Raw genomic sequence first — 12,371 nt, forward strand, 5'->3', positions numbered from 1 at the left:
TGCTCTCCCCTAGCCTAAGGGGTTAGAAGGCGGCTTTGTCTATTCCAGCAGAGAAAACAGAACTCCACGGCTTCATGACAAACCTCTCCTCCTTCCTGTTTCTTTTAGGAGCTTAGCTTCCTCTTGGGATGGTAAGGAGTAGCTGGGAAGGGGTAAAATTCTAGCTGAGTGGCAGATCTGAAGGATACAGCAAGATCCCACCGGCTGCAGGACACTCAAGGGCATAGAAGGCCTTTCCCCAGAGCTGGGGTGTCTAGAATGACAGCTGTCACCAAGCGCGCCATACAGCGTTTCTAATACTGTAAGCACTTTCACATTTACAACAAAGAAGTTAATACCATATTTCAGAGCATCTCCAAAGACTTCTTTTCCATACAACTCAAAATACACAGTAAAACATAGATTTTATCATAAATACTTTGGTAATTATGATAGAATTGAAGGAAAAAAAAAAGTTAATGACTATTTCATAGCATATTTACACTTTTCCTTCAGTATGGCTGGAGAGGAACAAAGAGCAGACAACAGTACAGGAAGGCCGCCTTCCTCAAAACCATGAGGACAGGGGAGAAGTTCATAATGGACGCCGACAGCAATGTGCATTACCTTTGAGCCATGTACGTATTGTAACAAGGTATGTTAAAAACAGTACAAATTTTTCAATTTTAGTATTCAGTGTAGAGACAGCCATGTTATCCTGAAGTGAGGCAGAAGGCAATTTAGAGAGAAACTAGTTTAGAGGCATGAATTTTCACATGCAACAAATACTACTTTTAGCACCTAAAACTTCCTCTCAGAGACTCTGCCAACATTAAAGTGATATTGTTAACTTCAATTCAAAGGAATGATCATTTAGATAGGTTTTAAATCTGGGTTTAATGTATAAAAGTGATCTCATGGGCATAAGATGCTACAAGACTTATGAAAGGTCACACACATAGGACAGCATAGCATCGGACAAGGCGGTCTACTGGACTAGGTACAGACACTGAAAAGGTCCAAAGCAAAATCAGTCTAAGTTGCACAGTTTTCTATAAGTGGCATAGTTTATATTGGTAGTGAACAGAACACACGTGCCATTTGGTGGTGGTTCGGGGTGGTGTAAATCTTAGACTGGGTTTTGCCATTTTTAAACCAGTCCGTGCACACCACACTTCTATTCCATTATGAGTGTAGACTGGTTTTGTGCACCACACTTCTGTTCTGTTCCGATCACTTATACTGGTAAAAAGTGTAATGTCTATACCTGGCCCAAAAGCTCACAACTCTTTCAACCAGTTAATCTCCAAGATGTTATCCCTGCCCAACGTTCAATGTGATTAACAACTTACAAGAACCTCAGAGTATAAACAAAGATCCAATGAAATACAAATCACTTCAATTCATTTAATCTAGGGGTGTTAAACATGCGGTCTAGGAGCCAGATTTGGCCCAGGGAGCTGTACCATCTGGACAGCTGAGCTCCTAGAGGGGTCAGGAATTCAAGGGCAGGGTCTACTACCAATATGTGGGATATGAAGCCCTGTTCAAGATGTGTATCAATGGTGGGAGTGTGAGCAACAGCTGCATTAACTCTCAGGCTCCCAGTTGCCACTTGGCTTGACACCACCAGATCCAGACACAGCTCCCAAAGAGACCCTTGATTTTGATCAAACCCCACTCAGGAGTCCTGGGTGAGTTTTGACATCCCTGCTTTAACTGGTTCTCTGTAGTCAGACTGCTGTATATTTTAAAATGAACTGTCTGATCACAATTTAAATTTCCAACAAATGTAACTGGGTAACTCATTAGAAAGACAAGTTCTCCTTCTAGGTAGTATCCTGAACAAATTTACACCCTTGAAATATTCTCCATAGTACTACTGGAGAGGAGACAAAAAACAAACAAAACACTAGGGGAAAATCCTCAGTTGGCATAAACTGTCTAGCTGGACAAAAGACTCGCCCAAACATGCAGATCAAAGTTTTCATCTTTTTGTCATTCAGGATCATGACAGCAAGTTACAGTAGGCAAGAAGAAAGCAGTGTAGATGTATGGACCTGAATCAACTGCGATGGGTAGACGTATGGGTCTAAGCCATCAATTTCTGAGCAATGTAAGCCTCCATTTGTAAAGACGGATCAGAATTACATCTGCTTCTTTGTTTTTGCAATAGCATCCCATTAAATGCTCATGTTTGTTATGCATTACACCAGAGGGATTCCTTGCCTTACAACCAGCTTGCTCCCATGTGGCATTTTTGATTGCTATTATCTCTGTGTTAGTTGAATATCATCCCACTGGAATTTTCCCAATTTTCTAAATTCTCAAGGTCCTATTGCAGTTTCACTTGATCTTCTATTATGTTTGCAATTCTTCTTAAATTGGTATCACCATCAAATTTGATTACTTAATCTTCTAGAAAATCTGTGAAGCTATTGTATGGTACTAATACCAAAAGACATCTTCAGAAGCTCATTTGACTTCTCAACCAGTTTTTATTATAGTTTGATTGTTTCTCTCCACTTCAGAAGACTAATTTTTGTGTTCATACTACCATGTCTTCATTAAGAAAAATCTTCCCAACTTTTACATTATGGGCATTTAGTCCCAAGTACGAAAGTGGTTCATTTAATTCACTTTCCACTGGCAATTTTATTTAAAATAGAAACAACCATGATTTGTCAGGTTTTTCTTTAAAAAAGCTTAAGAATTCCTTCCCTCCTCACAAACCTATGAGTCTTTCTATGTATGAAGCTGTTCTGTCAGTATTTAACAATCACTTGCTGCTTGCTGTTTTAACAGGCTACCTAACAGTGTTGTTAGATGAACAAGCTGATCAATATTTAACCTTTGAAACCATGAACTGGCAACATTCGATTCTTGTGCATTCCTCTTGCGCTTCCTAGGCTCCTAGCAATGACTTTACATTATCAACTTGTCACCTATATAATCTGACATTTGTTTCAGGATCCTACATATAATATTTTAAAAGTTCATTTTTAAAAGTCATTTCTGTAAGGTCTCCTTAAAAGCACATTATTTTTGTCTTGTACTTCTGAAAGTACTGACTGTTCAGAAGTCTCATCCAACAATTTCCATGATGTATGTACAATGTGTGTGCATGTGACAAAACCTTTTTGTCATTAAAGCCCTTACATGTATCATGTAATCAAATAACTTCTACTCCATCACGCACTCATGAAAAGGCAACAAGTAAAAGTGAGTTGACTCAGGTGCAAACAGCTGTAGTAAAACACAGACCACAGAACATCTGTGTTAGTCTGCTAGCTGCTGGAGAAGCCATGATCAGGAAGCATGATGCCAGGACTACAGACTGGGCCATGTTATACGCCCAATAATGAGAAAATCTTTAATTGTGGTGGCAAGATGTGAGATGATGATGATTTTCACACACTGTAGCAGGACAACTCCGCTAGCTTTTTGTTCTGAAATAACTGGTGTTGAAATATACGTACAACATCAACACTAATGACATGCCATACACTGTTTTAGGCCAGCAACAGTTATAAAACAAACAGAGAAAGATCAAAGCTTCTCAATACTTGTAATGAGTTATAACGACACAATACAAAACCTGAAAAAATTACTCTGAATTCTTTGCAGAACAGAAACAACGTAAGGTCACACTAAGGAAAATAGAAATGAAAAATGTATTTAAAAAAAGAAACAGGGAATTAAAGTTACCCGGCCAGCCAGTCTGTTAGATGGGACCTGCTGAGCAATTGTTTGGAGACAATCACGTTAAATGCTTTGACAAAAAACTTTGACTAATATTTCTGATCCCTTTTGAAAGACAGAAGATGATTCTTCTGATAGGGATGTGGAGCTTTTCATCATTGCAGGAGGACAGCCTGGAGACTCCAACTATCACAGCCAAAAAGAAAAGGTGAAGTCATACAACTTAAGGGCAGGTTATGGAAAATAAGACCCCATCCTATAGCCAACCTGTAAATATTCACCCAACTCTGAGAATGACAGGTGGGGGGAGGGCATGACTGACAAATGATCTAACAAATCACTGAAAATATCTTAATAGTGTCAACAGTTCTAAACCAAATGTCATACACTACAAGCCTGACATTTCAGACTGAGTATTTTCTGAACTGAAGGTTAATCAAATATCTAATACTGAAGACAACAGTCTTACTGATTAGAAGCTTCTCTGGCTTTGGGCTGTTTTGTTATGCCTTTAAATGAAACTTCTTCCTTATTTAATAGGAAACGTTGAAAAACGTGACATCATTCTTCAACTGGCAAGTCCAGCTTTCCTATAAGATGCTGAAGGATCAGAAGTTGTAATGTTCTACTGAAAATGTGTAAAAGCAGAACCAAAGAAAGGTGCATAGCTAACATTTGAACTTAAGGGTAAAATACGTAGTACTTGATACTGTATGCTTGTGTTAGACACGTGGTATAATTTCTCAAAATCCAAGATTTAGTTAGTTCTCCAGTTTTGTGTAGCAACATATGCCATTATTTGGAGTGCAGAATGTGAGGAAAAAAAATGATCCTGGACAGCCTGATATTATATTCAGATCATGAAAGGTGGGGGATTTTTTTGTTGTTTTTTTTTACAACAATTTCCCCTGCTTCTCTGTGTTTTCAAAGCAAACGTGATAATTTTTTTGGTTGTTGATTCTTCCAGAGATGAAACAAGATATTGGAACAATGATAAGAAAGATAAAAAATGGAGATTCAAAAGGGATATGAGAACTCTTTACAAGTATACTCCTTTGCAGTCTGATATTAAAAAAAAAGAAAGTAGTCCATTTTAGTACACAGCATCAATTGCAATTTCTGAAGGGCGGTCCACCCACCAAGAGAACAGATGGAAAGGCAGTTGCAACAAGGGCGGGGGGAGGAGGAAAGGGGGAATAAAGTAAACTTAATTCAAAACAGGAGAAAAAAATGGCTTGTAGTTTTGCCATGGCCTATTGTTATAAACTATAACTTCTATTTAAAAAAAATCACTTCCAAAAGAAATATAGAAGACATTTTCGTGCTAGAACAAGTGAATGTATAATTTAACCCGTGCAGCAAATATACTGGGAGTTCTCATCCTTTGGATATGTTCCTTAACACACACAAGAGAAGTTAACCCACAAGCTTTTTGTGGGGTGTTCAAACATAAGACTCATATAGAAAATCTAGGGACTGAAGCTATATGGCAAAAAGTAACATGATATTGCCTCACCTTTTCCCCAAAAACACAAGCGCAGAAATTTGCATAACTCCTATTTCCAGGTTTCAGGAAAAAAACCACCCCTAAGTAACTAATTGAAGGTATAACGTTTTTGAGACAGATGTTCTCAAGACATTTTATAACTTCCAGTTTGGCTTCACTGAACCAATCTTTAAAGCAAAGTCAATACTATTACTGAAGAATTCAGGTGGTGGCATCTCTGCAATTCATCTTATTGTGCGACAAGAAGTTCCACGAATCCTTAATGAAAGAACAGGTGCACTGTACATATACTGCTATTTTGCCAGGCTTTGAAACTTGCATTCTTACCATGTGTGACACATGCAGTGGTTGACTCCTGACCAGGGCCATCGTCAGTAATTGCTTGTTCTTGAAATGCCACATCCTCTGCACCACCTTCAATTTCCATTTCATTTGTACAAGCTTAAGAAGAAGCAAAATATTTATCAATTTTGACATGGTGTTTATTCTATGAAGTTGACATCAGCGGTTGCCATCATTGCTTGACCTTTTTGTTTAACAAAACAGTATTTAAATATGTAATCTGAGTTACAGCAAATCAGGACAACTAGAAGGTTAGGGGATATATATGCTAAAGATTGAGCACCTGATCCTCATTAACACAAAAACTGCTTTATACCACTTTGACAATTGAAAGGAACCAAACAGTCCATGCTTGCATGATTCTTGTATAGAATCTGCACTCACTTTTAGATCCCTTTATATTTTCAGTGTACTGGGGCCTTAGATGTCCCCTTGTATTTTAGAATAAAGACCTGAAATACAAAATAAGGCGGCATTGTAGGCTTGGAACAGTAAAAAAGGTTTTTAACTACTATTAATATTTGGAACATCGACCTACTTGCCAGACCCAGCCAAAATGAAGGATAAATTTTGCAAGTAATAAACAGGCCTTTTATCTATGAGGTTCCCATTTTAACTAAAGGAAGTTGCATGGAAAAAGCCTTGCTCATAGAGTTCATAAGCTGTTTCTTGCACTGAAGGCAACAATATGGTGCACAATACCAGATGTACACTCCCTCCCTCTCCCAGACGCTGTTAAACCTAATAAAATTCATTAAAATGTACTAAGCAAAGTAGGGGATAGGGAAAAAGTGAAGTTCACATCATACTTCAGCTCCTAAAGAGCTAATCCTCAGAGGGCTTTAGTGTAAAAAAGAGCAAAGTGAATATCACTTTTTGTTCAGGAAAGCCTCTTTAAAGTTCAAAAAGCCAAAACACATTAAAAAATACCACTTTTAGTACCTAAAACTTCCTCTCAGAGACTCTGCCAACATTAAAGTGATATTTTAACTTCAACTCAAAGAAGTGATCATTTACATGGGTTCTAAATCTGGGTTTACTGTATAAAAGTGATCTCTTGGGCGTAAGATAATACGAAACTACACTCGTATAATGGGTCCAGATTACTCCTAGTAGTTGAGATGACAGCCCCACTCTTCCTTGGGGAAAAGAATATATTCTTCCATGGTTCTTCTAACTAGAAGTCACAACAAAAGAAACAATTTCAACTTGAAGTATCCAAATAAAAGCTGCCATCTATCTAGAAGTGTTTTCCCTTCAAGGCTGGAAAACTTTTAGGATTAGTTTGATGTGTTAGTTCAGACTTCTTAAATGACCTGAATATGCTATTTGAAAAGTTCAATAACCTCCACTAACCTTTCAAGATAGAAGTGACCTTTCAAGATTTAAGCTGCTAGTCATGCTAACCTGTTATACATGTTCATTCCTAACCCTCTCTGCCATTCATTTATTTATATTTACCTACTGTCAATGCCCTTCTTCAAGATCAATTTTTCATTATCTCCCTCCTATTCACCAAGGATGTATACCTACAATACTGCCAGCATCCAAGATAGTGACTTGTTTATGTAATGCACTGGCCTGCACACATGGGAGCATTCCTTGACTTTTCTGGCCTCAACCAGAGGTGCTTGATGTCCAAGGTCTGAACACCTAGCAATTAAGCTACCTGCTTCTTCTAAAGAAGCTCACAATATTGGGATATTAGACTAGCTGTGTTAGTATTGCGCTGGCAGAGCACACTGGCAAGCAGCGCAAGATTTCATGCGTGCCCTCCTGAGGTGGAACATGCTGATTTTATAAAACGTCTAGCCTCTCCCTCCAAGCTTAGACTTCAAACAGTTTTCTCCTTAGAAAACAAAACATCCAGGAGAGTAAGCACCACTCATCAGAAAATGTGTTGTGAAGTTGCCAAACAAAGTCAATGCTTGACTACTATTTTATTAGTAAAATAATAATATTTAGGTAGTAAGGTCTAGTGAACAGCACACTGGACTAGGACTCAGGGACCTGATTTCTATTCTGATCCTGCTGTTACCTTGGACAAACGACATCTTATTTATCTTCCAGTGTTTCACCTGCCATCTTTCTCTAACTTGTCTATTTAGATGGTAAGGTCTCCAAGGCAGACTGTCCCCTAATGTGTGGAGTTAATCACATTTGTTCTCAGTTGGACTTTTATAATGATAAAAATGTACTATTACATGCTATTTAATGATTTTAATTAAATATACGTGTCAGAGTTGTTGTCCCTATAAGAAACATAAGCCCAGTTTCCCTGGGATGGAACAGATGCTCCCCAGCTGGACCTAAATGAGTCAAGGGCCATAGCGCCCAAGACTAATAAATAGAGAGATGAAAACTGGAAGAGCTAGATATCTACAAGAGTTTCTGAGAAGTACCTAGCTGGGGGTTGGGAGTGTTAGAGGGACTTCCTTGAAGAGCTGGGGATGCAGCAGAGGAGCAGATCTGCAGACCTGACAGCCTGGACCTAGGGAAGGCAGCAGAAGGGTTGGCTTGCTAACTCTCCTGTGATGAGAAACAGAGCCAAAAGGCTGGAGAGGAACAGAAGCCTATTAGCTTCACCGAAGCTGAAGAGCTAGGAGGCCAGATAGGGCTGAGAGCCAGGGGGAATCAAGGGAAGGACTCACCTGTTAACTTCTCAACACTGAAGAACCAGAGCCAAAGGGCCAAGGAGTGAGAGTAGGAAGACAACCCCCAGATGGGGTTACTGTCGGGAAGGGAAGGGAAGGGAAGGACTGGGATGGTGGGTTAACAACAGGACTTTGGAACAGATTTGTGAGTGGCAGACAATGCTAGAATTGGGGATATTTGTGTGTCATACATTGTGTTTTGGAGCTTTAAAGACTATGCACACACAGAGGTGGGGGAGGAGGGTTTGAGTGTTGAGACGCCCTTCTACACATCTTTATGATAACTGACCATTTGATATTCTTGCACTTTAAGAGAAAAATGTTACCTGTCATACTGCCAGATTCAGGAACAAGTTCACAAGTGTCCATTACATCACACGGCTGAGTCTGATCCCCTTCTCCTTGTTTACAAAGAGGGCACATGTAATCTTTTAACTGAGAATCTAATTCATTACCTGGAGGTTTGTCGCATTCTATGTGAATCCACCTGGGGAGATTAACTTAATGTGACTATGCGATTTTAATAAATTATCAGTTGTCCTAATATGAATCAGTCTAAATAGAGAAATTTCAATGCTATAATCCAATTCTCAGGGCAAACTCAATAAATGACTAAGGAGTGCAGTTGTAAAAATTATGGCTACACAGACTCTGTACTTTGGCTTATTCCAAAAGTAAAAACTAGAGAACGTGATTCTTTTTGCAACTCTGAGGCAATACTGTGTTGTGGGGTAGAAAGAAACAAAAATGAGTTTCCAGTACACCCAGCATAGAACAAACTTAAATACTAAGACCTAAGCTTTGTTTAAAGCCAGTTTTGTAGCCGTGATACTGCTGTACATCATGATATTCCACAGCTAACCAATAAGAGTATTTGATATCACCTCCATATATTTTCCTATAGATCCCCTGTATTTTTTTCATTTCAGACCTAACACTGGTATATCTGAAAAGAGAATAACTATTTTGTAAGTTTTGCAAATAGAGACAATTACAAAGAATTTCATTTGTGTAGTACTAATTAACATGACAAATTTAATACTAGAAAGACTTTAAAGCCAGTATTCATAAAAGTTATTCCTTGATCGCTCTAGTCTTCAGCTTACTCAGAGTGAGAAGTACCGGCAGGATAAGTTTCTTAGTAAAATTTTCTAGCAGGAGAGAGGACAGTTTCCTGCCCTCTCCTATTTACTTGTCTGTTAAAGATTATAAAAAAAGGACACCTACCTATTGCCACTGCGGGCAGTATTTTAGAATGACCCTTGCCCACTTTGAACTGAAGCAATTTCAATATGCTAATTTTATGTGGGTCACTGAACACACTGAGTGATTTAATTAACCATAAGAAATTAGGTTTCTTACCTTTTGCACATGTGACAGTGCAACATGTCTTTCTGGAAGTCTGGGTGGCACAATTTTTCACAGAAAGGACAAGGCAGGTTGTCTTGCTGTTGGTAACAACTGTCACATACCAGACAGTTGTGGTGCCACTGACAACTGGTTCTTGTGCCACACTCAGCACATACTCTGCAGTTCTGAAATCACAAGCATTTAGTTTTTAATGATGATGCTTCACAACACGATCAGATTGTTGGTAACTAACACTTTTCCCTCTGAATGGGCATTTATTCTGGGTAAATGTTGGTAAAATAGTACAAGATTAATAACAGCCCTGAATTTAGATGCCTTCTACACCTGCAGAGTATGGTAAGCGTGGGCATTGGCAGGAAACATTTCCTTGTATCTTTATTTGGAAGCAACACCCCTCGAGTGAGCAGATACTTCAGTCTGAAATTTCATTCAACTGTTGGCTTCTTGTTGAGAATACCAGCAAGACTGCCAATTAGCACCGGTTGTAGGGATACTTGTGTCATGTCGATGCCTGTGTTTTGTGAATGGAATTGAGACTGAACCATTCATTTCCCAAAGCTCACCAAAAAAACCTGACTTTAGAAAAAAGAACTCATTACCTTTTAAACACATAAATGACTACTGTATTACAGCTCTTTTTCTGTAGAATACATACTACAAAGCTCATAATAACTAAATTATTGCTCAAACAATAATGGAGTAAACCTAGACCCCATGTTCATGGGGGAAGAAGGCCCTTGAGCAGCAGAACTGCTGTCAACTGATGTCCCCCCCACAAAAAGAAGTATCTGGATGTAAGGACCAATATAGGGTTTTATCTACTACAAACCATAGGCCTCATCTCACTGCAAACCCCCAGGACAGCAATGTATAAGGACAGACATGAACAAGTGAAAGGGATCCACCTCCATAAGGTGGATCTCCTTCTTCTCTCATAGTGCGAGCTGCTTAACTACCGTATATAAGCTACTGCAACCAATGGACCAAAGTATTCTCCTTAGAGCAGAGTGAAGCCACACCACAAGCCAGTGGCAGGATTCCTCCAGGATTGCTACGCAAGGACATTTCATGAAGAAATTACTAGATGAAGATCTGCTGTTTAAATTATACAAGACAACTATCCCTCTCACCTTAAAAACTGTAATAGCCACCTTAAACCAAAGGGCATTGTTTGGATCCTTTGAATCCAAATTTCTTCCTTCCCACAGGGAGGAAGGGTGGGGAAAGTATTGGGATCTGTTGCCTCCATGGTACAAAACTAAGACCTTTAAAACATTTTCATGAGAGGGTGTGAAAGAGAGATGGACTCCTTCCATCCCACTGGTTAGGACACTCACTTGGTATATGGAAGATTCAGGTCCAAGGCCTTGTACCAAAATCAGACAAAGCAAGGGCTTATTAAATATTCACTGGGACACAGTAACAGAGAATTTGGCAGTGCAGGGATCTGAACAGAGGTCTCCAACATCTCAAGTGAGCATTTAACTGCTTTAACTATCGGCTGTTTTGGGTGCTCTTCCTTCGTCCAAAGATTCCATCGTGGGCCAGAGAAACCTCTTCTAAATCATACTGTTTCCAGAAAATGTTGTGGTTTTGACAAATTGGCATTTTCCAGGGGGAAGGGAGAGGAAGGAGGGAGACATTATCTTGAAACATTCCCCAGAAACTCTAATCCAAATGTTTTTGCTAAACTCATTTCTTTGTTACTAACTGCTGCCAAATGATCTTTTTCTTATAGCCTCTTCCCACTAAGAACACAGAAACAGTGGGGAGAAGACGACTGCTGTTTTTGCAGCTGAAGCCACTGAACTTCTCACTGTACTTTATGACAAAGAACATGTTACATTTTTCAGTTTTGGACTACAAAGTCAGACATGTCTGGTTGATAATGAGGTAACGAAGTGACTGTTGCTTGCTATACGATTACCGTATAGCTGTGTCTTACTTAGCAGCAGAGAAAAGAGAAAATAAGCATGATAGGAAATCAGTGCCTCCCTCCCTAGTTTTAATCTCGGCTCTGTCTTCAACAACTTCTAAGCTCTAGGTCTCAATTTTCCAAAATGTAAAATAGATGCTAACACATATGCAGTGCTTTACACATATATTTTGATAATGTTTATATGGCATTTTGAGCACATGTACCATGTTAAAAAAATTAAAACACAGATTTCCCATGCAATTTTTAGATAAATTGGGAACTTCTTATCTACAGATGTACAATTTTAAATGTATAACATATGTATCGAACAGGCTGGGTTTTGCATAGCTATTGTATTTATTTTGAAGTAAAAACAAAGCCTTACAGATCTAGCAACCTGACTGGCTGGCAGAGACCTTTCCAGTAGCAGAGGTGGCTGGCTCATAGGAAACAATCTCCCCAGCCAGAAGATGAATAAAAACAATATATCATGTAATACTGGCGTAAGGAATTAAATAAACAAGATTAGATCAGATGTGCCAGCAAAATGCATCTTCGAAGAAAACAAGCAGCATATTTTTAGTTAGTCTCTGTATCTGCAATAAAGTCTAAGTATCATTCTATACAATTCAATATCAGAAATATTATCCATGACTAATAAAGCTATATATTTGTATGTTCATCTGTACTTCTGGGTTGGGAAAAAAATCCATTTTCACATACCTGGGTCTGAAATCTGTGACAAATCATACTTACTTGGGAACCCCCCTTTACTCCACAAATAATCACATGGGCTTCCACAGCAATAAACATGCAGTTAAGTAATATTCAAAACAAGGGTACCAACATCTGGACCCATACATACACACGCGCATATATATATATATATATATATATA

At 38.8% G+C, this 12,371-nt stretch overlaps 1 protein-coding gene across 6 annotated transcripts in view; it reads right to left on the bottom strand.

Annotated features, from left to right (window-relative positions):
* The window catches only part of KMT2C (lysine methyltransferase 2C), a 246,640-nt gene that overhangs the window by 173,558 nt on the left and 60,711 nt on the right, over nucleotides 1-12,371 (bottom strand). For all 6 annotated transcript variants that reach the window (XM_019508137.1, XM_019508136.1, XM_019508134.1 and 3 more), the window contains exons 5-7: nucleotides 9,547-9,719; nucleotides 8,511-8,671; nucleotides 5,516-5,629 (exon numbers count right to left, since the gene is read on the bottom strand). In XM_019508137.1, the coding sequence (XP_019363682.1) occupies nucleotides 5,516-5,629; nucleotides 8,511-8,671; nucleotides 9,547-9,719 (448 nt within the window). The remainder of the gene's footprint in view (nucleotides 1-5,515; nucleotides 5,630-8,510; nucleotides 8,672-9,546; nucleotides 9,720-12,371) is intronic.

Source organism: Gavialis gangeticus, unplaced genomic scaffold (assembly GCF_001723915.1).
Source record: "Gavialis gangeticus isolate Ggan-Ray unplaced genomic scaffold, GavGan_comp1, whole genome shotgun sequence".
NCBI classification, from domain to species: domain Eukaryota; kingdom Metazoa; phylum Chordata; order Crocodylia; family Gavialidae; genus Gavialis; species Gavialis gangeticus.